Source organism: Daphnia pulex, chromosome 1 (genome assembly GCF_021134715.1).
Source record: "Daphnia pulex isolate KAP4 chromosome 1, ASM2113471v1".
Classification (NCBI taxonomy): domain Eukaryota; kingdom Metazoa; phylum Arthropoda; class Branchiopoda; order Diplostraca; family Daphniidae; genus Daphnia; species Daphnia pulex.
In genome coordinates this window covers 7082849-7104870 of record NC_060017.1, presented here as the reverse complement: position 1 = coordinate 7104870, position 22022 = coordinate 7082849, and the positions used below count along the sequence as shown (strand labels likewise).

Sequence of the window (22022 nt, the reverse complement as noted above, 5' to 3'; positions counted from 1 at the left end):
TAATAAATTATTTAAAGAAATAATAATAGTATACTGTAACCTAATGTAATATAATAATAATATCTTTGATTCTTTGTGGGTTTGCGGCTCAAGCGCAACACGGCAACACCTGATGGCCTGAACAATAACATAACAGACGAACCAAGACGAAATACAGATAGACGACCAAAATTCAAAAACCCACGTTGAATCGTTGATATTATAGTAAAAAGAAAACTTACTGAACATAGTGTGGATAAGGTTTTATTACCTGCTAATATTGATTGAAAATGTTAGAGGGATCTCGGGAAAAAACAAGCCCCCAACACCCTTCTGAGTTAGATGTTTCTCAACTCAATCGCACAATAGTTTCAATTGAATATCCTGGCCGGGTTATTAATGACGATGAAGCGTTCAGAACCATGGGTGGACTTGGAATGATGTCAGCTGTCCATTCTAAAGAAAATAGAAAGTATATTAAACTTATACATGATTTTTGTTTAAATTTCTGAAAATTAATATTTGGCAATACATTTATTATGTTTTCAGAATTGAATTGCGATTTAGACCAGATGACCCATTTTGTAAGCCAACTCATGGAGAACAGATCCAGATGTCTAACTTGCTATTTAAAATTGTAAAAAAAACAAGGAAAAACAGATTAACTCAGAAAGAAGAAATAACATACCACACTGAACTTGAAGGTGTCATTAGAAAAACGTACAAATTTTTAGGTAAAAATTTCTTTTCTTTAGGACTAATTAATAACATCTAAAAATATTGCTTGGCTATGTCAATTGATTATTAGGTTTGTGTGACTTTCAATACCTTCCAATGGTAGCCAAAGCCAATACTGATGGAAAAGAACTTGCTGATAAGTTTATGTCAATTCTTGAGCTGGTTGCTCCTCAAAAGTTAGAAAGTCTGGAATGGTTGCAAGAAGCTGCCCCAGTGTTCATGTCTCCTCCAGTATTCTCTCGGATGGACTTGCCAGTTGTAAGTATAATTCTTTGATATGAAGTGATATTTCTCTGTATAACATACTGTAAGTTTAGCATAATTTATATCTTTGATGTACTATTAGGATTACCACTTCAGGAAAGATACTGTGAATGCCTTAGGAATGCAGTATGATGGCAACGTAATTGGTCGACTTAGAAAAAAGCGGGCTATGCAAACAATCTTTCTCGATTACAGTGGAGGGCCCGCACCAACAAAGCCTCGCGATATGGCACTTTGTAACCTCACCGTCCGTTTCATTATGCCAGATGACCTGGCCTTAATAAAAAGGGTACATATCTTTTTGCACTAAAAATCAGTAGGACTGAACGTCACTAATAGAAATTGATTTTAAAAAGATGTTTGAAGAAAGACCCGTATGGACTAAAGCTGCTCTTACATACCATGTGGCAGGCGTCGATAAAAACTCCCTTCGTTTTATTTTGGCATCCGTCGCTTACTACTTCACCACTGGTCCTTGGAGAAACGCATGGGTGCGTATAGGGTATGATCCACGTAAAGATCCTGAAGCTAGGTATGAAATTAGATCTATAGAGTTTCCTCTAACTAGTGATTAATACTTTTTTTTTTTTAAATAACAGGATTTATCAAATACTCGATTTCCGCATCAGCCAAAACTATAGAAACAAAGTGATCCCTAAACGAAGTTATTCCAAATACAACCAACCACATAAATATGCTAGCACAATGCGAACCAAAACATCGTCCATTCGACAAACTGCTGATACCTCCTCCACTTCTAGTAATGCAGTAGAGAAGAAAGGGGAAAACTCGTACGTCTATCGACCTGGCATGATTCCACAGTGCAGGCAAATGTTTTATCAGGTTCGGTTATTCTCAAAATTATTTTGTTCTTTTTCGGAATTAAAACTATTTTTTGTCGCACAAAACTTTAGTATCTTGATATCTTTGTCCCGGAAATCAAAGAACTCCTTTCTTCTTCAGTGGTGTCTAAAACTTGCGATGAACGTTACGGTTGGTACCCGTCTCATGTTGAAGATGAAACTCGCAGGATTTTGAACAACTACATCAGTGACAGTTTTGCACGTAAGAATTAAACAAAGGCTATTAGTTAGTTGTGAAGTAATAATTTTTACCTTTCTCTTTAGAATTAAATCCTGAGAAGAAAAGAAAAAAGAAAAGCAAGGTGCAGGAAGATGCTGTGGGAGGTGAAGAGGATGAAGATACTCAAGATAGCGAGGAAGAGGATTTGCAATTGGATGATAATAACCTGGAAGATTCTGGTGATGAAGAGGATTCTTCTGGCGAAGATGAAGATGACGATGAAGAATACAAACCATCGGGGAAGAAATGACGATTCAAATTGTACCTAATGAATAATACATGAAACATGAGAGAGATTCTGTCGGCTTTATTTAAATATAAAAGTTCGATGGGCAAAAAAGAGGAGAGGTAAAGCGTTGAAAAGGGCAATACTGTTGGTTATATACAGCGTAGAACCAAAACGGAGTAACAATCGAACATTCTTAAAAAATAAAATAAAAAATCAGACGCTTGTTTCTCTTTTCTGATAGGCGCCTTCGTCCATAGATTCGTCCAAAACTTTCTTTGTCTTTCCTGTAGGCAAAGTCTTCATAGCTTCGTCATGAGAGCCAAGATGAGAAATGGCTCGCTCGCGATACTCTTTGTCGACAAACACATAAACGGGTTTCTCAACAGAAGGAGTTCTTCTAGCGCTGGCTTCTTGGGCTTCTCTAATCACGTCGTCTTCTACTTGCGTTCCCATTTCCGCCATCCCAACCTGTTGGTCCTCTAATTTGGATTTCTTGGGAATTCGCTGATGATAAATTACGTGTCGTTTTCTCTTGCCTTTATCGGTCTTTGCATTCGAGCGGACGTTTGTTGCAGGCTGAGATTCTAATTGTTCTTCTCTTGCGTTAATACCTGACTCATCAGGGAAAGCAACTTCTGTTCTTGAATTTCCATTTTCAGATTTTCGTTGCGGCAACATCTGCTTACCACTTTTACCCCATGAATTGTCCGATAACCGAGACTGGAGTTCATGCCAATCATAAGCTCCCATCTCGACATGAATATTGACGTTGCTGACTTTAGCTTTCGTTGAAGTGCTAGCGTTGAGTAAAGCTTCTTCTGTAATAGGTGAATGTGATGAGTGTGATCGATAGGAATGGGCGTTGTTAATTGAATGACCGGACGAGTGGCGAGAGTGTCGATGGTGGTGATGAGGATGATGTCGATGGAGTTGATTGTTTTGCATTTGTTGCAGTAATTTCTGTTTCTGGAAGAAACGGCGAGCTGTTTTACTCTGACGAGGATCGTAGAAAGAATTGACCACCATAGACGGATCCATAAGGGTCACATTCATAGCATCCGCGATTGCAGGATCGATAACGTGAACTTGCCCAGCCGTTGTTCTTTCCATACCACGGTCTACCTCATCTGAAACTTCGGCATGGCGTGAAAGAGTTGCGTAGGACACCGGTGTTTGACCAATTTGGGAATGGTGATGTTGCTGATGTTGATGTTGCTGCTGCTGATGACGATGATGATGATGTTGCTGCTGATGATGATTATGGTGGGAGGACAAATCTGTATGAGAATGAGTGGATGGAGCTGGGAGGGCTACTGTAATAGATTCTAAATGCTCCTTAGTGTGCGGATCAAAACAGGAAGCGCAGACATCCTTCCTAGTAAGAAGGTGAAAAAGTACAGCATGCAATCCTGTAGCTGCACAGAAAATGGCATAGCAAAGGCTAGAGACAAGCTCGTCGTAGTGGGGAAGAACGCTGCGGAACGGACGAACCACAACACACAATCCCGAGAGCCACGTAAGACAAAAAAGAATAAGGAAAACAAACTGGCCGCGCAATTGGCTCAACGTGCTCTTTTCATCGGCATCTTCAGTCGGCGTGGGAGGTATAACAGCTTGTACAGGTAAATGAAATATCTGAAATCATTAAGAAAATAAATCAGAATGAGTTTAAGTTACGATTCTTTTAAGAAAGATATTATTTTCTTACAGCATTTTGTATCCCGGGTTCCATGATAGAGGGTGATATGCTGGATGCACATTCCCGCTTCTTACTGTCACCGTCATCAGTGAACGAGGCCATCAGCGGATTACTGTGCCCTTGATCGTCAACGTCCGTTTTGGCACCATCCTCCAATCGGTCGTCACTACTAGAAGCAGCTGAGGAGGTAACAATTAGTAGAGGACGCTCGCTCTCACTTCGGCCGGAATGAAGAACTACGCTTTCGTTGGCTGACATGGCTCCTTCGGCTTCACCGCGTTGAATCAAAAGTGCGATTCGCTCATGATCACTAGACAGAGAGGCTAGATCGCTCGTCTCTGTCACCTGATTGGTTACATTAGATGGACAGCTGGTAACGTCTCCGTCGACTGCTAATGGAACATAGCCTCCTTGAAGTCCACAAGTCTTTTTGTCTTTTTGCATTCGCCCACACATGCCCACGTCTTTATTTCCATCAGAAGAGGCCGCAGCAGCTGCTGCCATTGCACCAGGCTCTTCGACTGCAGCGAGCGTTGTTAATTGTTTCTGATGAATGGCAGCCAGACGAGAGGTGTGTCTTAAGAAGCACCAGGTTAATAGGTGAAATGTTAAGATCAGCAAAATTAAAATTGCCGAAGGAAGTCCAACTGCACCCAAACTAGGAGTCCAAGCCAAGAAACAAATCTTTGGCCCATAGTATTGCTCCAAATGGATAGCTCCAGCAATTCCCTGGAAACAAATGGAAGATTTACAATTTACAAAACCTTTAGTAGAATTTCTTAAGATTCCAATACATACCACGACAATAAGTGGGATACCCCATCCGATTAAATAAAACCGTAAAGCTGGTTTGGGTGGTGAATCGTGACCTACAGCCATTGCTTCCTCCATAAGAGACGAGTCTGTTTCAGGATCAGTGCGCGATGATTTTGTTATGTGCTTGTACAAACTCGATGCGTTCACTACCATCCAGAGCAGTGAACTCAGTGTCAAATAGTGAAGTAAGAGACCAGCAATCTGACAAGGAAGTTTGCCAAGGACTGGACGGACACCTAATGTAAAGGCAACCATCAGCAATGCGACTGATATCCAGGTGTTAATTAAAGCGTGTCGAGTGGGTTGGGTCATCTTCAGTCGCCGTCGGTGAATCAGATAGCAGAGACAGGCTGTCAGGTGGCACAGTAGTCCAATGACACTGCCCACGTAGACCGGTGATGGTAGAAGATGTAGTTGTCCAGGAAAGTATGCGCTACCAGGAATACTGCCACTGCCACTCTTTGTTGTCACCTGTTCCACTAGATTTTGTTCATCCTCTTCGTCCTGGGTGGTAAACGCGGCGAAAAAACCGAAGCCACAGCAGCACTGAAAGGTTACTGAGTCTCCTTCCGACATTAGTCCTGATGACTTCAAAGTTTGGCATTGCTCTGGGCTCCATTGATCTGTGTAATGATTCCATCTAGCTCCGACTAGACGGTCCGACGTGCCAATTGCCCTACTAAGACGTATCGTCATAACGAAGGGTGTTGTGCGATTGATTAAATTGCTGACAGGGCCAGAAGTAACCCCTAATACAGGCGTTGCAAGTGGTTTCGATTTAGCGCTGACAAAGGCGTTCGTGCTGAGTACTAAGGAAAGTACGACACTCTGCTCCGAAAATGCTCCTTCTGAAATCAAAGGAACCCTTACTGAAGCTTCAATTGTTCCGGTTCCGTTCGAGTTCTGTCCACAACTTGCTTGATAAGGACTTCGTGCTTTAGTTTTAGAATCTGATTTACTGCTGCCTGTCTCTGACGTTCGTCTCCACGTACAAGTTCCTGCACTCAGAGATTTCCCGATAATTCCACACTTTTCAATCACCAGACTGGAAGATCGATATTCAAATTCTTGAGTCTTGAGAGGTGCTTGCTGGAGTAGCCCGACAAGTCCGTGACGCGAATCAGCCAACAATTGTGGATCTTGTGTTATTAGGATTGAGTAGATATCCATAATAAGGGGTAGTAGTTCGGGATGTTTTCCACTGGCTTCAAGGTAATTGTGCAACGTTTGTGTAACGAAAATGGCTTCGTGCGGATCTGTCAAGCTAATCACATCTGTGAGGTAGGATTTTAATCTACGAGCACTCTCCAATGCAGAAGTTTTGCTGAATGTCAAATTGGTCTTGGCAAACTGTTCTAATACTTTGGTAACCTCACTGAGATAAAAGCAGGAATTAAGATCTGGTTCCTCCCAGTGCCCTAGTGCTCCACACAGCCGGAAGGCCTGTAGATTCGGATTGGCTTGGCACGGTAGAGTAATCTTGAGGTTTGCCATGGTGCGTGGCCAGCTGTAACGACCTTTGTTGGATGCAGTGACATGGCTGGAACAAGTAGGTGTTGTAAGGGACAGGACTGTAACTTCAACAGATGCAGTCCTACCACCCCATGAACAAGCCCACATACCACCATGCCGGGGAAGTAGATGACGGATGAGTAATTGGCTTTCGGTCTCCGTTCCCTGATCTGTTCCACGGCTGCTAGTTGTTAATTCTACAGCTCCACCAGGCGACACGGTAGCAGTTTGGTTATTCGCATTTCGATGAAGCCAATTCGGTGCAACAGCTCGTCCCGCTTTGAATTTGCAACTCAACTTTAATGGATCACCTTCAAAAACAAGTTGGTTAGTGTTGGGTCTGATCTCGACACCAACTGGATCTTCCGGGGGGCATGCTAGTTCTTCCACGACTAATCTGGTTAATGAACGATCTTTTAGTCGAGGCGGCTCCAAACATGTTCCTTGAAGTCTGATGTTACGTGACGACGCGTAGGTGAGAAGAGCACTCAGATGACAGTCACACTTGAGGGGATTTCCATTTAGTTTCACTCTGTCTAAGCTCATAACATTTTCAATTATTGCACTGGAAAAATTTGTCAAAAAATTATTGCTCAGGTCTAAATATTTGAGATTCTTCAACGTTGAAAATGTATCAGCTGCAATTTCTTCTATTTGATTGTTCTTAAGTATAAGTTTCTGAAGCATTAAGTAGTTGCCGTTCACAAAGTCTTCACCCGATAACCTTGTAAGGCTGTTTCCAGAAAGATCATATTGTACAATATTTTCCACCAGTAGCGATTGCAGGTTTAACTTCTTCACAGACACTATAAAGGCAGGATTCTGGCACTGTACTTTAATTCCACTCTTGAGTATTTCAGGCTTTATCTTGCTATATACATTGAGATTTTCTGTGGTTTCTTTATGATTACTTGGGTTAAGCTCTTGCTCCACACTACCTTGCGATAGCTTTAATTTTTGTTCGGAACATGTGCATGCAGATGGACAAAGTGATGTGGCTTGTAGATCAGCATTTGTCTTGGGAAATTCTGTTTTCCCTTTTGCTATTGAAGATTCCAAAACACACAATAATACAACTAAAGTTAGTATTAGTGGGACACCGCTATTGACGAGCTTCTTCTTGCCATCAACTGAAGAGTTTTCCCGCATTTTTGCATTCTGAAGATAATATCACTCCCAGAACACAAATATTTCAACAAAATAACACGGAAAATAATTCGTTGTGAAATCCAACCAACATTGTAGGAAACGTTGATGGTTCTGGGCGTTGGCTTTCTAAGATGAAAGACAATTAACACACGACGCCATGACACTTCGACCCATCTAGGACCAGTGACTCGAGACAAGTAGACATAAACAATAATATCCGCGCAGTTTACTGTTCCACATATTGTATTTTTCTTTAAATTGAAAACCCGCACCTCTTCCTAAATCTAAATCATTAAAATCAATAAATAGGAACAAAATAATACATAGTTAAAACTGTCCACTAATACAATTCATTTATGGATTTTAAAATAAAAAAATTTAATGTAAAGCTTCATATTTCGTATCAAAACGAGGAGGGAGTAGACCGGCGAAAAAAATTATAATCAACGAATAGCCTGAGACATGTGGAGGGGATTCAACATTAATTCCAATGTTGTATCTTTTAAATTTGCTCCACGAAGATTGGCCTCTTGTAAATCACTTCCAGACAGGTCGCAACCCTACAGAGTAAATTTTTAAAGTTTAAAAACCAATAACCGGAAAGTATAGATGTATTTAATACAACTAATACCTCCAAATCTGCTCCAGCCAAAACAGCTCCCCTGTTAAACAATTTACATCTGTACATTATTAAGGACGAAGAAAACACCAAATTTATAATATTTACCTCAAAGTGCAGTTTTGAAGATTTGCGTACTTCAAGGTTCCCACACGAAGGTTTACCCCAGCCATATTACTCTCTTCGAGAACAGCTCCCTTCATGTTGACTCCTAGAGCACATTCAAAAACATTTGGATTAAAAAATTTCTTTGAATTGAAAATAAGTGCTGAATCACCTTCCATATTGGCTCGACTACCAGCAGGGTCTTCAAAATTGCAGCCACGTAAGGAAGCGCCTAAAAAACAAAAAGTTTTGTGTTTTAGTTTTTAAAAATAAAATCAGCTATTATTTAAAAAATGTTCGATGAAGTGTTCTACCTTCCAATGTAGCACACAGCATTTTCACTCCAAGAAGTTGTGCCCCATCCATTTTTGAGCCAGATAGATCGCAACGCTCCAAATTACACCAACTCAAATTTGCTCCGGACAGATTACAGCCACGCATGCACGCATACTATAACATAATACGTTAGTGGGTTCAAGAATATTTACGTCGCCATGACTCGCATACTTTAAAATTTATGCTCCTTAAATCAAGTTTAGAGAGGTCCGCTTCGGCCAAATTTACGCCCTGAAAGCGAAGTTCGGTGGTTGGTGAAGTACGAACCAAAGCTTTGATAACTTCTGCCCTTGTCAATGGTTGTTGCTTTTTCTTCGACTTTTCGTCATCGGCGAGAGATTCAAGTTGAGGTACCAATGACTCGATTCCAAAAAATTGAGCTTCTTCTAGAACCCCTTGCACGTTAACTCCAGAGTCAAGTATTAATTTGCCATGCCTCAAATAATTAAGAATTGGCTCAAAGTATGTCGGACTACGGTCAATCAAATATGCGCCACTGGCATCAACTGAGCTCGGGCTAAGGTTGAATTGTCCGGAATCGGAAGAAAACATCCGTGAGAGCATACTGAATGGCTCTTTAGCTGTTAAGGTCATCCGTGTTGTAGTGAAAAGTTTTCCACCAACATTCAGGGCCACCCATTCTTTTTCTGAACAAAAATCTCCACCTTCAGATATGTACAGCAGTTCATTGTCCCTGGAAATACAAAACACAAAACAGTATCATTAGACTACCTGGAAATATTTCCCTGCTACTTATAGTTATAGCACTATAGACAGTAATAGCCTATGGAGGTTTTTTTTTCCAGAACTAATAATCTATAGGCAGAAAACATGTAATCCTATCCTACCAAGGTCAAATTAAGGATTTAAAAAACAAGAAAAAAAAACTAAATAGCTAATAAAAGGAGTAAAACATCTGTTGTCTCCAACAGACACACATAAACAACTGAATCGACTGCCTGTTAATTCTGTGAATGAACTGAAGAAATCCATATTGGTTTATTCTTTTTCATCAAGTGGACTGGTGAGTTGGCAATAAACAAGCTTTTAACAAATGTACCTTATAAATAAAATGTCATGTATTTCTCCACCATGTTGGTTAAAAACCCTCTTTCCTTTTATTCCTAGAGACAGACTTGCCACTGCGAGGAATTCAGTAAATGTTGAGGGAACTGCAATGACCTATTAGATTAGAAATAGTAAATTGTAAAAATGAAGTATAAATGTAAAAAAAAATTTCAAACCTTTCTGCCTGATAAAGAATTTCCATTCTTAGATATGGTCACTCTTAGTGTCATGTAATAGTCAAACTTTATAAGGCCTTTTGATAAACAAATATTCAGAATTCAATTTTCAGAGAAAGGAAAAAGTGAAAAAACAATGTTATTTTTTCCTGCAAATTAGTTTTGCAAGTTTCACAACAGCGTTGTGACGTAACCCTATATCACTTACATTAAATCACGCTAAGTTAAAATACCAGTAAAATGTGCTCTATTTTGATTTTTCTTATTGTATGAAAATGTTCACGAAGGAAATGAAAAACAAAATTTAGTAATATTTTATTTTTAAGATTTATATTATTTTGTCGTTTTTTTTGCAGACGAATTTCAGACCAGATTCAATCCCGTCGTCTGCATAGGCCGACAACCGTGATTGGTAACTTTCGTCAGTTTATCACGTAACCATATACGTATTGTTTTGTAGAATTAAAGATAACTAAACAGCAGTTTCAACCGCGGTTTACTTTTCGGTGTTTGCGTCGTATTTCAAAATGCATTTAAATGCCTTACATCATGTTGAGTTGTGTGTCGCAAACGGAAGGAAGATCGTTTCCTACTTTACTGACAAACTTGGCTTTTCGCTGAGAGCACGGAGAGATACATTGCTGAGCAGCCAGTGGGTAGTTGGAAGTCAGAAATCTACATTTGTCGTAACGGAAAGGAAAAAACTTAGCAGCAAGCAGTTCGTGCCATTTTCTTATTTCCAAACACCTGTTCATGAGGTTGACACAGTGTTCAATGTTGCCTTGGAAGTGAAAAATTTGGAAGGTGTCACCGACAGGATGCAGAAATTTGGAGGACAACTATTTCATCCTGTCACAGAAGTGGAAGATAAAAAAGGAAAAGTGAGGTACTCAATTGTTGGTTCCTGTTGTGGCAACATAATCCACACACTTTTGGACAAATCTCAGTACAAGGGATCATTCCTCCCCACATTTAATTATGAATCTGAAGAAGATAGCAAAATTCAGGGTGAAGAACCATTCACACATGTTGATCATTTGACTTATGTGTGCTATCCTGGTGAATCGCCGGGTATCATTCAGTGGTATCAAGACTGCTTGGGCATGCAAAAGTTCAGAGCCAATCCAACTGAAAATCTGAAAGAAGGCTTAGTAATCAAAGACGGAGTTGGTATGAGACTACGAGTGATGGACTATTGGCCCTGTGCTGAATCTGGCGTTTGTAATTCAAATCCCGATGGCATGGATGAAACATCGTTGAAAATTGTTATCGCAGAATCTCTCCCAGGAATAGGTAAATCTCGATCATCTAATGTTAGCTTCCTAAATTGTCAGTAGGAAAATAACTTGTTAAGTCTAATAATACGAGCGAACGTAGTATTTCTTTAATGACGTGGCGATTCACGGCAAAACAGAGAATTCGCACATTGGCGCCTTCCTTGGCGGTCACGGAGGACCAGGTCTTCAACACATCGGTCTCAGCTCCCTTGATATCACCAGCTGCGTGAGTGCCATGATCCGCAAACAGGTTCCATTTCGAACACCGCCTGCAGCTTATTACCGCAATGTACGTAAATGTGACTGGAATGCAAATTTCGTGGCTCGTTTTAACCTCAAATGAAAAATCTGTTTTTGTTTAGGAATTTAAAAGGAAAGAAATCCAAGAGGCTGGTTTCGACATCGAAGAATTTCAGCGGTTAGGAATTCTCATCGACTCCGAGGCGGATATCCGCGATGAAGTGCAGGACAACAGGTGAGCTTTTCTTGTGTGTGTACCGATCCATGTTTTCTAATACGTTTTAATTATCAAACAGGTTTCTTTTGCAAATCTTCACGCTCCCACTGTTCAACGAAGAAACATTTTTCATGGAAGTGGTGCAGAGAAAAGGAGCGAGGGGTTTTGGTGCCGGCAACGTAACGGCACTGGCCCGATCGATCGAAGAAGAGCGGCAGATTATTATTAAGAACCAATCTATCGCCCAAGTTTAAATATCTTTGTGATTTGAATGGACACAACTTGTTGACTTTGAGATTTCCGAAGCTGAATATAGACGAAATAAACTTTCTTTGTTGCCAAGGTCGCTTTAAGTTGTTTTTCAATGAAAACACGCATCTCTTCTATTCTTTTAAATGTCGATTAGATCTTGACGGCCATAAAAACATAGCCTTCCTGGAGGTGTGTGCTATTCTTTTTTAAAAGAGTCGATGACACATGGAGAGAGGGGGGACGCCAACCTTTAGTTATTGACCTCTTTTCCCTGGGCACAGTTTGAGATGAGGATTTCGATAAGGGGAAATTTAACTTGGGTTAAAAGAAAAATTATCTTCTTACCTTTTCAAACATTTACGTATAACTTACGTACATGTTGTTGAAAACCCGAGCAATTCACTGCGATTAAACTTCTTCTTTTTTTACTTTCGAACTGAATAAATAGACTGATTAAATTTTTGTAGATTAGATAATACTGGAAGATATTAAGGATTACAATCATTTGGATTTACAATACCAGATAAATAATGTGCACTGCGACACTGCAAATATTCAGATATATGTTAATAAAATGTGTAAATTTGAAATTTGATCAAAACCAATGCAAATTAAACACAACGTGACATCTAACGGCAGAGTTGTAAGTGATGGAAACCCACAGAAGCCATTGGATATGCGCCAATCGTCCAATGTAGTGACCGAGTTTCGCTAGGAATACGGACATTCTACCTCGCGACAGCCTCCGGGACACTCGTGCCACCTGAGACGACTGCTCCACTGCACTGTAAATAATCTCTCGTAAGTAGAACTGCTTTCTGCTCTACAGTTTTGCACTCCCGTTATGTCTTATAGAAAATAGCTCGGAAAACAGGGTCTGACGCAACACTGATACTTTATTGCGGGAATTTCCATCTCCTATTCTCGACTGATTTTTACTCTAAGTGGCAATCTGTTGGTTCAATAAGAGGCGTTGAAAATGGGACGACTGCACAACCGATCGATGTCAATTGTGACAAGCTTAGGGTTTTTTTCTTGGTTATTCAACAGTTTTTATTCAAATCCGGAAGTGTTGCCCTTGATTTAACGATAAACATTGCCCTGAGACTTGCAGTAATCACATTGTGAATATTTAAAATTACGAGATAGTGAAGGACGACTAGTAGAGAAAATGATAGCGATGCTTCACGCCGACGCAGTAGAGATGTGAACTCCCGAATGAAAATAACTTCCGACCTTGAATACTGTTTTCGACCAAGAGCATGAAAATCGTAATCTGACACTACTCAGTAGAGAAGAAATGCGTATGCATTGAGAGTAGTATGGCGTGATGCGAATACGTCTCTCTTTGTTTTCGAGCGTGATTGAATTCCCTAGCCTAACTATACAGACATAATGCAAATTTTGTTTCAGGTTATTATTTTTATGTTTGTACACGTCTACACAAATATAATAATTTTTTTTTTCTTAACTGTTGCAATTAATTAAGGATTTGAAAAGAAATGGCTACGTCGATGAACAAGACCATTCGGCCAATGGCCGGAATTATCAACGGCTGGAGGGCTTCGTTAGTTCGTACAAAGGCGACGAAAGTATCGGCGGCCACAGCTGAAGATTTGTCCGCCTCTATGGGAGCTGCATCAGAGGCCATTTTCAAACGAGAGGATAAGTACGGTGCCCACAATTATCATCCCTTGCCCGTAGCCCTCTGTCGAGGCGAAGGTCGGTTAAACATTTGCAATGATAAATTGTTGTCTCCATGATTGTTGAATTGGGTAGTTCAATTTAGGAGTGCGAGTTTGGGATGTCGAAGGACGCGTCTACTACGACTTTTTAAGCGCTTATTCAGCCGTCAATCAGGGCCATTGTCATCCACGTATCATCAAAGCCTTGCATCAACAAGCTGACGTATTGACGTTGTAAGTAATTAAATTACATTTTTCGCATGCCATATAACGTACGGGTCTTAAATTATTCGCAAATTCTTTCTCTGTTAGAACTTCGAGGGCTTTCTATTCTGATGTACTAGGAGAATACGAGGAATATGTTACCAAGCTATTTGGATATGACAAAGTCCTACCAATGAACACCGGAGTTGAGGGTGGCGAAACGGCTTGCAAATTGGCTCGCAAGTGGGGTTATACTGTCAAAAAGATTCCGGACAACCAAGCAAAGATTGTTTTCGTCGAAGGCAATTTTTGGGGTCGAACGATGGCCGCCATTTCGAGCTCCACTGATCCTTCTAGCTATGCCGGATTCGGCCCTTACATGCCTGGCTACGTAATCATTCCTTACAACGATGTGGCCACCCTGAAGGTATCTACCGTCATGATTATGTTTTGATTATTACTCTAGAGTTGCCATTATTCTCCGTTCTATTTTTCATTTGCTAATAACAGACTGCTTTGGAAGACCCTACCGTTTGCGCGTTCATGATGGAGCCTATTCAGGGCGAGGCTGGAGTAGTCGTTCCAGATCCGGGTTATCTCAGGGTAAGAGAATCACACCACCTTAAATTATAGCGCAAATTCGTTAATGACTTGACGATTTAAAATAGAGCGTGAGAGAATTGTGCACTAAAAACAACGTACTGTGGATTGCTGATGAAGTGCAAACAGGATTGGGTCGGACTGGCAAACGTCTGGCTGTTGATCACGAAAATGTTAAGCCTGACATTCTGGTTCTCGGTAAAGCTCTTTCCGGTGGTGTTCTTCCTGTGGCTGCTGCTCTCGCCAACGACGAAGTAATGTTAACCATCAAGCCAGGCGAACATGGATCAACATTTGGTGGCAATCCTCTGGCTTGTAAAGTGGCTATGGCAGCATTGCAAGTAAACAAATCAGCATTCTCTCAAAGTTTGGGCCTTTCGCTGATGTCTTAATCAAACAAAAATTGCTGATTACAGGTACTCGAGGAAGAAAAGTTGGCGGATAATGCGGAAAAACTTGGAAAGATCCTGCGAGATGAAATGAGGGAACTTCCTAGCTCAGTCATCAAACTAGTGCGTGGAAAAGGATTGTTAGATGCTATCGTTATCCAGCCAGGTAATAACCAAATTCATTTATCATGCCCAAGTTACCGATTACTAAATAAAATTTATTATTCTCAAGAATTTGACGCGTGGGAGGTTTGTCTGAGGCTGCGTAACGAAGGACTGCTCGCCAAGCCAACCCACGGTGACATTATTCGTTTTGCTCCACCACTGGTCATCAATGAAAAGGAAATGCTGGAATGTGTATCCATCATCCGCAAAGTTATTCACTCCTATGTCAAGTGAAAAAAGAAAGAAAGAAAAAATGATTAAGCTTTTCATAAATTCTTCCATTCAATAATGTTTTTTTTTTTCTCTCTAAGGGCTTCCTTTCTGTTGTAATCGTTTCCCTTTATAAAAGCCGGCAACGGACAATCCCTCAATTGATTATTTCCCTCTTTGAATACTTTTTGTCTTTTGATCGATTGTCTCGGGTTGAAAATGATAAGAACGAAATATATTTACATCGTTGCCTGAAAAAGGAATAAAGATGCAACAATCCCCAACGAAGTGTAAACAGCGAAAAGTAGCTCGTAGAGAAGTCGCGGAGCAAAAATTTTCCAAACCATCAGGTGGCGGCGGTGTAATGCTGCAGCGCCCATACAGCCAAACAACTAAATATAAAATTAAGTAGTATTAGAACTTTCATTTAATCTTCGTTTTCCTACTCACGCGCACAGCATGGAAAAACAAAAAGTGTAGCCAGCCATTAACTAATAACATTTGCGAGTCTTTGTTCTTTCGTGTCACGTTCGAAAGTGACACGATCGGGACGGACATGGCGTGTAGGAGCATAGAAAACGCCGTGCTATAACTGACAAACAAAACTGGCAGCACGTTAGCCCATTCACTTTGGCTATCGGAGTGGGATAAACCCACAAAAGCAGTTTCCCTTTAACCCAAAAAATAATTAAATAGGTGGAAAAAGTTACTATAATTGATATTATATAATATTTTTACCATGGAATGTTAGCGAGGCTAGTATGATGTCCACCAGCAAAGAAACCATGCAATGACAAAAGTCCATAAAGAGGCCACATCTCTCCGCAATTACTTTCTCCGGTGAAGAGTTGAGAGAATAGTACAAGATTGGCCAGTGCCAGAATAATACCTGGGGCCAGGCCATCACCAGCTAACAAAATGGCCAGCGTTGACAGTAGAATGACCAGATGAGATATCTTTTTGCGATAGTTTGACATCTTACCCAGTTCATTATCGAATAAAAACGTATAAATATCATGGCAAAGTTTTACGATAAACACAATGTAGAACAATCTTGGAAGGTACACGAGTCCAATTGTGTCACTGTCGGTCAGAAAACACGCACTTTGTAAAATCCAATAGCACCAGACGATCATGACGATAAATAGGTTTTTGCGGTCAAACGGAAGGTATCGTTTGTAGAGTAGATAAAAAGCAATGCAGGACACTAAAGCTGTAGACACTCTTGCAAAGACTATCCAGTTAGTTCCAGAAAGACTATTGAGGCTCCTGTGAAGGCTGTGGGCTTCACAAGTAGGAAACTGTTCTTCACGGCAGCGAAAAAAAGCCAATCCTAATCGAGTTGTCAAACTCAATGCAATCCGAAGTATCCACTGACGATTTTTCGTTTGGCGTCTGAAGAACATCGGAATCCAGATGAATGATTGTGCCAGGTAGTGAACGACGTAGGGTTCTTCAACAACGAAACTGTTTGAAGTGTAGGAAGCAGCCATGACAAATGGGGCGAGATAAGCAAATTTAAACAACTGCTGAAGTCGAATCTTCCGCATAGTCCCAACCAAATAAACGAACACTGGTGTTAAACTTAATCCAAGAGTCAACACAGAAGACCAACTGTGCACTAAGATGGAGAGGAAGGCTCCAATGATACCGAAATATTTGACAGGTTTCATCCAATTCAATTCGGATTCGATGAGAAAATTCGCATGTAGAAACAGTGAGCAAGTAAAAATTGTCAATCCAATGGAAATGGACGTTAGATCGAAACGAGCCCACATGGAACGGCATATTTCTTTAGCTTCAGTGAGGAAAATCTGCGCTGCTTGAATGAATTCTTCGAGTTTTTCGTCCGGAGCGCAACAACTTGAATCGGAGGTACACGAATTGGAACACTGTTTCATTTGTAACCGTTCGAAAAGATGGACAGCACGGTCAAACTGACTGCTGAGATGTTCGAATTCTTTCTTCGGAAATGACGAATCACGGCTATAGGTTTCCAAATAACGCCAGATTTGCTTGGTATTCAAATAAAGAGCTTCGGAGAAATATGACTGTGCTATTTTCATAATGTGCTCTTCACTGGGGTGAGTTTCTCTCCACAGCTGCTCGGGAAAAACAAGGTCTAATATTACAGAACCTAAATTTGAATACGGAATTGGTATGCCCAGCAGTACTGACAGGGTTGGTACAAGATCCACTTGGTTGATTGATGTTTTCCTGGAGGTGTTGAATTTGATATTCCATCCTGGGCTGTATGCAAAAAAACCGGCGTTGACTTCATCTGGACTGTCACCACCGTGATCACCGCTTCGTGTCATTCCGTGGTCACCCATGACTAGGAGTAGTGTTTGAGGATTCATGTTGCTTACGATTTTTTCGATTAAAGAGTTCATCTCCTTTAACTTGAGGGGCATGACAGGATGCTCTGGACCGTAACGGTGACCAGTGTGGTCAACTCCTAGACAGTGGGCAATCAGTAAATTCCAATCGGGTTTCATCATTTCTGGCACCAAGTGTTGTTCCACTCCTCGGTCAACAGTATGAATGTCCCACACGTCAAAGGATGGGAAAGGAAATGCACGTTGAAAAGACCTTGGGAACAACTGCAACCAAGTGTCGTCACCCATAAATGTAATATTTAATCCTGACGAAGTAATCTGACTGAGGATATTGTCTTCTTTGAGCTCATCACTTGCAAAATTGCTCCCAACATCAATAAAAGTAGGTAAAGATCCAGTGGTAATGCCCTTTAAACGTTGCATTGTAGAAGTGGGAGGATCTGCAACAAACTGTACACAAAATTAGATTAGAACTCATTCATCTATCCCCTAATGCTTATTTTGTAAACATACCTGATACAGCACACCATGATTATCCTTCAATAACTTTTCCACAACAGGAAGATTATTTTGGTAGATTGGTATACTACTCTTGTTTGTGGAATTGTTGTAAACAAGAAAGTCATAGCGAAGAGCATCAATGATAAGAATGATGATTTTCTCGTATTTTGATTCCAAACAACAAGAAACACCGTCAAACGCTGCGGACTTTAGATGAATTTCTCGGCGAGTTAACAAAAACCCTTGAAGAAAGTACATCACCCCATTTGCATACAACAAAATGAGCCAGGAAAAAACAAGCAAATTTCTTTTTTTCATTTTAGATTTGAATACTTTTCTTTTTTAAAATATAGCATGCAAAAATTGCACATATATTGTAGACTAAATCATTTTTCTTCAGTGAACTTTGCAACTTTCGTGATTTCGTCTCTATCGTTTCAAATTTACCTGCAGACGAAACTATCAGAAATGTGTAAACATGAGTGCTAAACAACATCCCTACTTCACGCTCTTGCAAATTAAACGTTCTTTCTTTGGTTCTTTTAAAAAATATTGAAAAGAATTTACTTCCGGGATTTTAAAAGGTCGATTAATATTTAAAAAAAGGAATTCGAATAATATCATGGAAACGCAATCAATTCAACGTTGGCCTAGGGGTCACTGGCTGCATGACTCAATTTTCAAGGCTTCTACATCTACAATTTAAAATTCGTAGACGATTGCAGACGATTTGAGAAACGCGTACGCATGCACTCTTGACCCAACTGCACTAAAAGCACGAGTTTTGTTTTATAGGCTGATGAAATTTCGAAAATGAATGTCGCTTCATTACCGGGGACGGCGACTCTTCTTGAAGATTTAGACAGTAAATTTTTCTGAATTGAACCATGTAGATGTCATGAACTAATGCTTGATTATTTTTAGAAAAGGTTATAGTCGTTCTACGTGATGGCCGAACTTTGATAGGATACCTCCGTAGTGTTGATCAATTTGCTAACTTGGTTTTGCATCGAACTATTGAGAGGATTCATGTTGGTAAAGAGTATGGTGACATTCCACGAGGAGTATTTATTGTCAGAGGAGAAAATGTTGCTCTTTTGGGAGAAATCGTAATGTTAAATTTTGACAGATTGTGATTGCAGACATTATAACAGTCCCTTTTCTGAATTCAGGATTTGGAGAAAGAAGAAAGAATCCCCCTTAAGCAAGTTGGTGTAGAGGAGATCCTTGAAGCCCAAAGGTTGGAGCAAGATGAGAAGCAAGCAAAGGAGAAAATTAGATTGAAGAGACTTAAAGAACTAGGACTTCAGTCAACTGTTGCAGATTACACTCATGATGATGCTTTTTAGTTTTGATGCTTGCTGTGAAATTGTTTTGATTCGTGACAGGAAAGAACATAAACGATTCCTTTTGTATAGTTTTGGTTAACTGAATTTAAAATTCATTGTAAAATTAACTTCTTTTTCTTGAAAACTCTAATGAGATTAATTAGCCAATATACAAAACTATCAGTATAAAACTAGTTCCTGTCGACATTTTAATTTTCAGGTGTGATAAATAAGCCAAGTACTAGCATTCATGATTGGCTACTGAATGTAAAATTTCGTAAGCTCCTCCCACTTGAAATTGACAGCTCTTGTCAGTGTTGTCATTCGGATAAAAGTCCATACACTTGTTTTGGCTGATTGAGAAGATATTGCTATATATATATTGCTATATCTGTTGTTATCGTTATGATACTGAAAAGTGCTGGCCTGCTAACTAGACGCTTTCTTTTTACTACGACGACATTGAAAATGAGTTCGACCGCCAAAAAATTAGATGGAAGAATTGCAATTGTTACTGCGTCAACGGATGGGTGAGTATAATAACAATAACATCTATAACCTTTTATCAGCGTTAATCTGAATTACCATTTTTGTTTTTAGAATTGGGTTTGCTGTCGCCAAGCGACTAGCTTCAGACGGAGCACAAGTTGTTGTAAGCAGTAGAAAACAGAAAAATGTTGATGCTGCTGTAGCAAAACTTAAAACAGAAGGACTAACTGTTACTGGCATGGTTTGCCATGTTGGATTGAAAGAAGATAGGGAAAAACTGATAGAAGATGTACTTTGAAATAAGTTAAAAGTTGTTATCACATTTCATTCATTTATGTAATTATTTTCCTATTTATACAGACTGTTTCTAAGTTTGGAGGATTGGATATTTTGATAAGTAATGCTGCAGTAAATCCTGTATTTGGACCAGTATTGAGTGTAAGTTAAATCAGGTTTATACACAACTTAGCAACTAAGTATAAACTTAATTACTCTTTTTAAACAGTGCCCTGAAGATGCCTGGGATAAAATTTTTGATATTAATGTCAAAACAGCATTTTTACTTGCCAAATCTGCTGTTCCACATATGGAAAAGAGAGGGAGAGGTTCTATAATATTTATTTCTTCAATTGCTGGGTTTCAACCATTTTCTGTAAACAGCATATCTTATTATCATTGATTGGATTTTTACTAATACCAAAATTTATTTGTGATATCTTACCTTCAAAGGCTCTAGGAGCTTACTCTGTAAGTAAAACAGCTCTACTGGGATTAACAAAGGTGCTGGCCCAAGAAGTAGGACATAGTGGCATTCGCGTGAATTGCATTGCTCCTGGCGTAATCCAAACAAAATTCAGCGCAATGGTATCATTACCACATTAAATAATTCCTTACGAAAGCGGTGTTATAGCTAACTATTTACATTTTTTCCCGATAGTTGGTAGACAATGACGATGTGCGCAACAAAGTCCTGGAAGGCATACCCCTGCAAAGGTACGATATTTTGCCTGTACATTTTTAGCTATATTCAATTCATTTACAAGAGTTAACAAAATTCAGGATTGGACAACCAGACGACATGGGTGGATTGGCTTCGTTTTTATGCTCAGATGATGCTTCCTTTATAACTGGAGAAAATATTGTTGCTGCTGGTGGAGCTCAGTCTAGGCTGTAAAATATAGAATGTGATGACACAATTTGGGCTCAAAATTTATCAAATTAATGCAGAGATTTATTATAATAAGTAACAAATACAAAACATTAATTCTGATCCTGTGGCATTTTATTTCGAGATCTCGTCGTTTATCCAGCCATCGAACGCTTTCTACCACGAAGACGAATTTCATCAAGTTTTTTTAGAGTTTCTTTTCCATCTTTCTTATTTGTCTTTGCATAATACTTAAGAATTATTTCAAATAAATTTTCAGAGTTAGGGTGAGTACTTAGCATAGCTCTTTCAAGAACATACAGATCAACTCCCTTATCTTCTGGAGAATGGTCAATGAAGCTGAGACCAAAATCAATTACTGTGATTTTAGAAATATCACCACCTCGAATCAGCATATTAGAAGTAGTTAAATCCCCATGGATGATGTTCTGGGAATGCAACAAACCAATTGTACTTCCAATTGTAGAAACCAATGTCTCAAGACTATTTTGATTCACAGGATCCTTAATGAAGTCTTTAACTGTCACACCATCAGTAATGTGCTCCATCATTATATGATTTAGCTCCACGTTAACACAATACACAGTTGGAGCATGGACACCTAATCAAACAATTAGTTGTGATGATTACTATGATATTACTTAATAGAAAACTATAGTTAATTCTTTAAAACATTACCTGCTAGGCGACAACGAACAAGTGAGCGGACTTCGCTTTTTAGTCTTTGAGTTGAAATTTCCCGGTCAAGATGTGGGTGTCTGTAACGCTTCACAAACCTTTCCTTGATAATGCACGGTTTTCCATGAAAAGTGCCACTATATATTTTGGCTTCGGACCCCTGCTTAATCAAGGCGAAATTTCTCTCCTTCATATTCATTTCACAAGATTCAAATTGCTTGCTCTGTTACCACGAACCATGCATGATCCTACAAGCAGTAGCAGACTACGTTTTAATGTTTTTGTCGAACATACATATAGATAAGCAATCCGTCTGTCGACTGCGGTCAGTGCCATCTGGTGTTGACACGCTACCTGGTGGCAATGAATATTTTTTCCATTAAATAATACGCACTTCTTTTCACACAAATTTGTTAAAATAGGATAAAGCAAGGGATTTTACCAATTCCTTTTTTTGCTCCCTCTACCCGCTCATTTTATCATTAATATCTTTCAATATCTTCATCG

The 22022-nt window shown here is 39.6% G+C and overlaps 9 protein-coding genes across 9 annotated transcripts; 5 read left to right on the top strand and 4 right to left on the bottom strand.

Moving 5' to 3' along the window:
• Window positions 1–119: 119 nt before the first annotated feature.
• LOC124196904 (general transcription factor 3C polypeptide 5-like) lies at window positions 120–2360 on the top strand. The gene is made up of 8 exons (XM_046592162.1): window positions 120–451; window positions 529–713; window positions 788–975; window positions 1064–1270; window positions 1338–1513; window positions 1581–1824; window positions 1896–2046; window positions 2109–2360. The coding sequence occupies exons 1-8, from the start codon at window positions 270–272 to the stop codon at window positions 2312–2314; spliced, it is 1539 nt and encodes a 512-aa protein (XP_046448118.1). The 5' UTR covers window positions 120–269; the 3' UTR covers window positions 2315–2360.
• LOC124196876 lies at window positions 2352–7679 on the bottom strand. The gene is made up of 3 exons (XM_046592122.1): window positions 4791–7679; window positions 4002–4721; window positions 2352–3928 (listed from the first exon to the last, which is right to left on the bottom strand). Exons 1-3 carry the CDS (start codon window positions 7467–7469, stop codon window positions 2507–2509), a joined length of 4821 nt encoding a protein of 1606 aa, XP_046448078.1. The 5' UTR covers window positions 7470–7679; the 3' UTR covers window positions 2352–2506.
• Window positions 7680–7694: 15 nt separating this feature from the next.
• On the bottom strand, window positions 7695–9964 carry LOC124196961 (BTB/POZ domain-containing protein KCTD9-like). Its single transcript, XM_046592219.1, has 8 exons — window positions 9774–9964; window positions 9590–9711; window positions 8701–9223; window positions 8508–8643; window positions 8366–8425; window positions 8197–8299; window positions 8101–8131; window positions 7695–8029 (listed from the first exon to the last, which is right to left on the bottom strand). The coding sequence occupies exons 1-8, from the start codon at window positions 9825–9827 to the stop codon at window positions 7913–7915; spliced, it is 1146 nt and encodes a 381-aa protein (XP_046448175.1). The 5' UTR covers window positions 9828–9964; the 3' UTR covers window positions 7695–7912.
• LOC124196937 (4-hydroxyphenylpyruvate dioxygenase-like protein) lies at window positions 9462–11849 on the top strand. The gene is made up of 5 exons (XM_046592186.1): window positions 9462–9553; window positions 10130–11066; window positions 11188–11339; window positions 11413–11525; window positions 11587–11849. The coding sequence occupies exons 2-5, from the start codon at window positions 10301–10303 to the stop codon at window positions 11759–11761; spliced, it is 1206 nt and encodes a 401-aa protein (XP_046448142.1). The 5' UTR covers window positions 9462–9553; window positions 10130–10300; the 3' UTR covers window positions 11762–11849.
• A 554-nt stretch (window positions 11850–12403) lies between these two features.
• On the top strand, window positions 12404–15271 carry LOC124196922 (ornithine aminotransferase, mitochondrial-like). The gene is made up of 8 exons (XM_046592180.1): window positions 12404–12560; window positions 13249–13481; window positions 13549–13678; window positions 13757–14075; window positions 14159–14251; window positions 14317–14589; window positions 14665–14803; window positions 14870–15271. The coding sequence occupies exons 2-8, from the start codon at window positions 13262–13264 to the stop codon at window positions 15034–15036; spliced, it is 1341 nt and encodes a 446-aa protein (XP_046448136.1). The 5' UTR covers window positions 12404–12560; window positions 13249–13261; the 3' UTR covers window positions 15037–15271.
• On the bottom strand, window positions 13967–18467 carry LOC124196895 (GPI ethanolamine phosphate transferase 3-like). The gene is made up of 4 exons (XM_046592152.1): window positions 17865–18467; window positions 15751–17801; window positions 15463–15682; window positions 13967–15404 (listed from the first exon to the last, which is right to left on the bottom strand). Exons 1-4 carry the CDS (start codon window positions 18168–18170, stop codon window positions 15252–15254), a joined length of 2730 nt encoding a protein of 909 aa, XP_046448108.1. The 5' UTR covers window positions 18171–18467; the 3' UTR covers window positions 13967–15251.
• An 84-nt stretch (window positions 18468–18551) lies between these two features.
• LOC124197017 (U6 snRNA-associated Sm-like protein LSm1) lies at window positions 18552–19269 on the top strand. Its single transcript, XM_046592274.1, has 3 exons — window positions 18552–18717; window positions 18777–18961; window positions 19025–19269. Exons 1-3 carry the CDS (start codon window positions 18666–18668, stop codon window positions 19199–19201), a joined length of 414 nt encoding a protein of 137 aa, XP_046448230.1. The 5' UTR covers window positions 18552–18665; the 3' UTR covers window positions 19202–19269.
• A 107-nt stretch (window positions 19270–19376) lies between these two features.
• On the top strand, window positions 19377–20939 carry LOC124196997 (dehydrogenase/reductase SDR family member 4-like). The gene is made up of 7 exons (XM_046592256.1): window positions 19377–19710; window positions 19781–19958; window positions 20030–20107; window positions 20175–20321; window positions 20399–20533; window positions 20607–20662; window positions 20729–20939. Exons 1-7 carry the CDS (start codon window positions 19586–19588, stop codon window positions 20841–20843), a joined length of 834 nt encoding a protein of 277 aa, XP_046448212.1. The 5' UTR covers window positions 19377–19585; the 3' UTR covers window positions 20844–20939.
• LOC124197006 (EKC/KEOPS complex subunit TP53RK-like) lies at window positions 20930–21837 on the bottom strand. The gene is made up of 2 exons (XM_046592263.1): window positions 21516–21837; window positions 20930–21438 (listed from the first exon to the last, which is right to left on the bottom strand). Exons 1-2 carry the CDS (start codon window positions 21712–21714, stop codon window positions 20972–20974), a joined length of 666 nt encoding a protein of 221 aa, XP_046448219.1. The 5' UTR covers window positions 21715–21837; the 3' UTR covers window positions 20930–20971.
• Window positions 21838–22022: the final 185 nt, after the last annotated feature.

Excerpts from the sequence above, each read along its gene's own strand:
- LOC124196904 (XM_046592162.1), top strand. The coding sequence starts at position 270 with ATGTTAGAGGGATCTCGGGAAAAAACAAGCCCCCAACACCCTTCTGAG. Across the intron at positions 1,514-1,580 it reads CGTAAAGATCCTGAAGCTAG|GATTTATCAAATACTCGATT; the intron begins GTATGAAATTAG and ends TTTAAATAACAG. Across the intron at positions 2,047-2,108 it reads CATCAGTGACAGTTTTGCAC|AATTAAATCCTGAGAAGAAA; the intron begins GTAAGAATTAAA and ends CTTTCTCTTTAG.
- LOC124196876 (XM_046592122.1), bottom strand. The coding sequence starts at position 7,469 with ATGCGGGAAAACTCTTCAGTTGATGGCAAGAAGAAGCTCGTCAATAGC. Across the intron at positions 4,722-4,790 it reads GTATCCCACTTATTGTCGTG|GGAATTGCTGGAGCTATCCA; the intron begins GTATGTATTGGA and ends ATTTGTTTCCAG. Across the intron at positions 3,929-4,001 it reads AACCCGGGATACAAAATGCT|ATATTTCATTTACCTGTACA; the intron begins GTAAGAAAATAA and ends TAATGATTTCAG.
- LOC124196961 (XM_046592219.1), bottom strand. The coding sequence starts at position 9,827 with ATGACACTAAGAGTGACCATATCTAAGAATGGAAATTCTTTATCAGGC. Across the intron at positions 9,224-9,589 it reads CATGACATTTTATTTATAAG|GGACAATGAACTGCTGTACA; the intron begins GTACATTTGTTA and ends TTGTATTTCCAG. Across the intron at positions 8,644-8,700 it reads TAAGGAGCATAAATTTTAAA|TATGCGTGCATGCGTGGCTG; the intron begins GTATGCGAGTCA and ends ATTATGTTATAG.
- LOC124196937 (XM_046592186.1), top strand. The coding sequence starts at position 10,301 with ATGCATTTAAATGCCTTACATCATGTTGAGTTGTGTGTCGCAAACGGA. Across the intron at positions 11,067-11,187 it reads AGAATCTCTCCCAGGAATAG|AGAATTCGCACATTGGCGCC; the intron begins GTAAATCTCGAT and ends ACGGCAAAACAG. Across the intron at positions 11,526-11,586 it reads GATGAAGTGCAGGACAACAG|GTTTCTTTTGCAAATCTTCA; the intron begins GTGAGCTTTTCT and ends ATTATCAAACAG.
- LOC124196922 (XM_046592180.1), top strand. The coding sequence starts at position 13,262 with ATGGCTACGTCGATGAACAAGACCATTCGGCCAATGGCCGGAATTATC. Across the intron at positions 14,076-14,158 it reads ACGATGTGGCCACCCTGAAG|ACTGCTTTGGAAGACCCTAC; the intron begins GTATCTACCGTC and ends TGCTAATAACAG. Across the intron at positions 14,804-14,869 it reads TGCTATCGTTATCCAGCCAG|AATTTGACGCGTGGGAGGTT; the intron begins GTAATAACCAAA and ends ATTATTCTCAAG.
- LOC124196895 (XM_046592152.1), bottom strand. The coding sequence starts at position 18,170 with ATGAAAAAAAGAAATTTGCTTGTTTTTTCCTGGCTCATTTTGTTGTAT. Across the intron at positions 15,683-15,750 it reads AGCCTCGCTAACATTCCATG|GGAAACTGCTTTTGTGGGTT; the intron begins GTAAAAATATTA and ends TTTGGGTTAAAG. Across the intron at positions 15,405-15,462 it reads TGTTTTTCCATGCTGTGCGC|TTGTTTGGCTGTATGGGCGC; the intron begins GTGAGTAGGAAA and ends TTTTATATTTAG.
- LOC124197017 (XM_046592274.1), top strand. The coding sequence starts at position 18,666 with ATGAATGTCGCTTCATTACCGGGGACGGCGACTCTTCTTGAAGATTTA. Across the intron at positions 18,718-18,776 it reads TCTTCTTGAAGATTTAGACA|AAAAGGTTATAGTCGTTCTA; the intron begins GTAAATTTTTCT and ends GATTATTTTTAG. Across the intron at positions 18,962-19,024 it reads TTGCTCTTTTGGGAGAAATC|GATTTGGAGAAAGAAGAAAG; the intron begins GTAATGTTAAAT and ends TTCTGAATTCAG.
- LOC124196997 (XM_046592256.1), top strand. The coding sequence starts at position 19,586 with ATGATACTGAAAAGTGCTGGCCTGCTAACTAGACGCTTTCTTTTTACT. Across the intron at positions 19,959-20,029 it reads GGGAAAAACTGATAGAAGAT|ACTGTTTCTAAGTTTGGAGG; the intron begins GTACTTTGAAAT and ends CTATTTATACAG. Across the intron at positions 20,663-20,728 it reads GAAGGCATACCCCTGCAAAG|GATTGGACAACCAGACGACA; the intron begins GTACGATATTTT and ends AACAAAATTCAG.
- LOC124197006 (XM_046592263.1), bottom strand. The coding sequence starts at position 21,714 with ATGAATATGAAGGAGAGAAATTTCGCCTTGATTAAGCAGGGGTCCGAA. Across the intron at positions 21,439-21,515 it reads TGTTCGTTGTCGCCTAGCAG|GTGTCCATGCTCCAACTGTG; the intron begins GTAATGTTTTAA and ends TTGTTTGATTAG.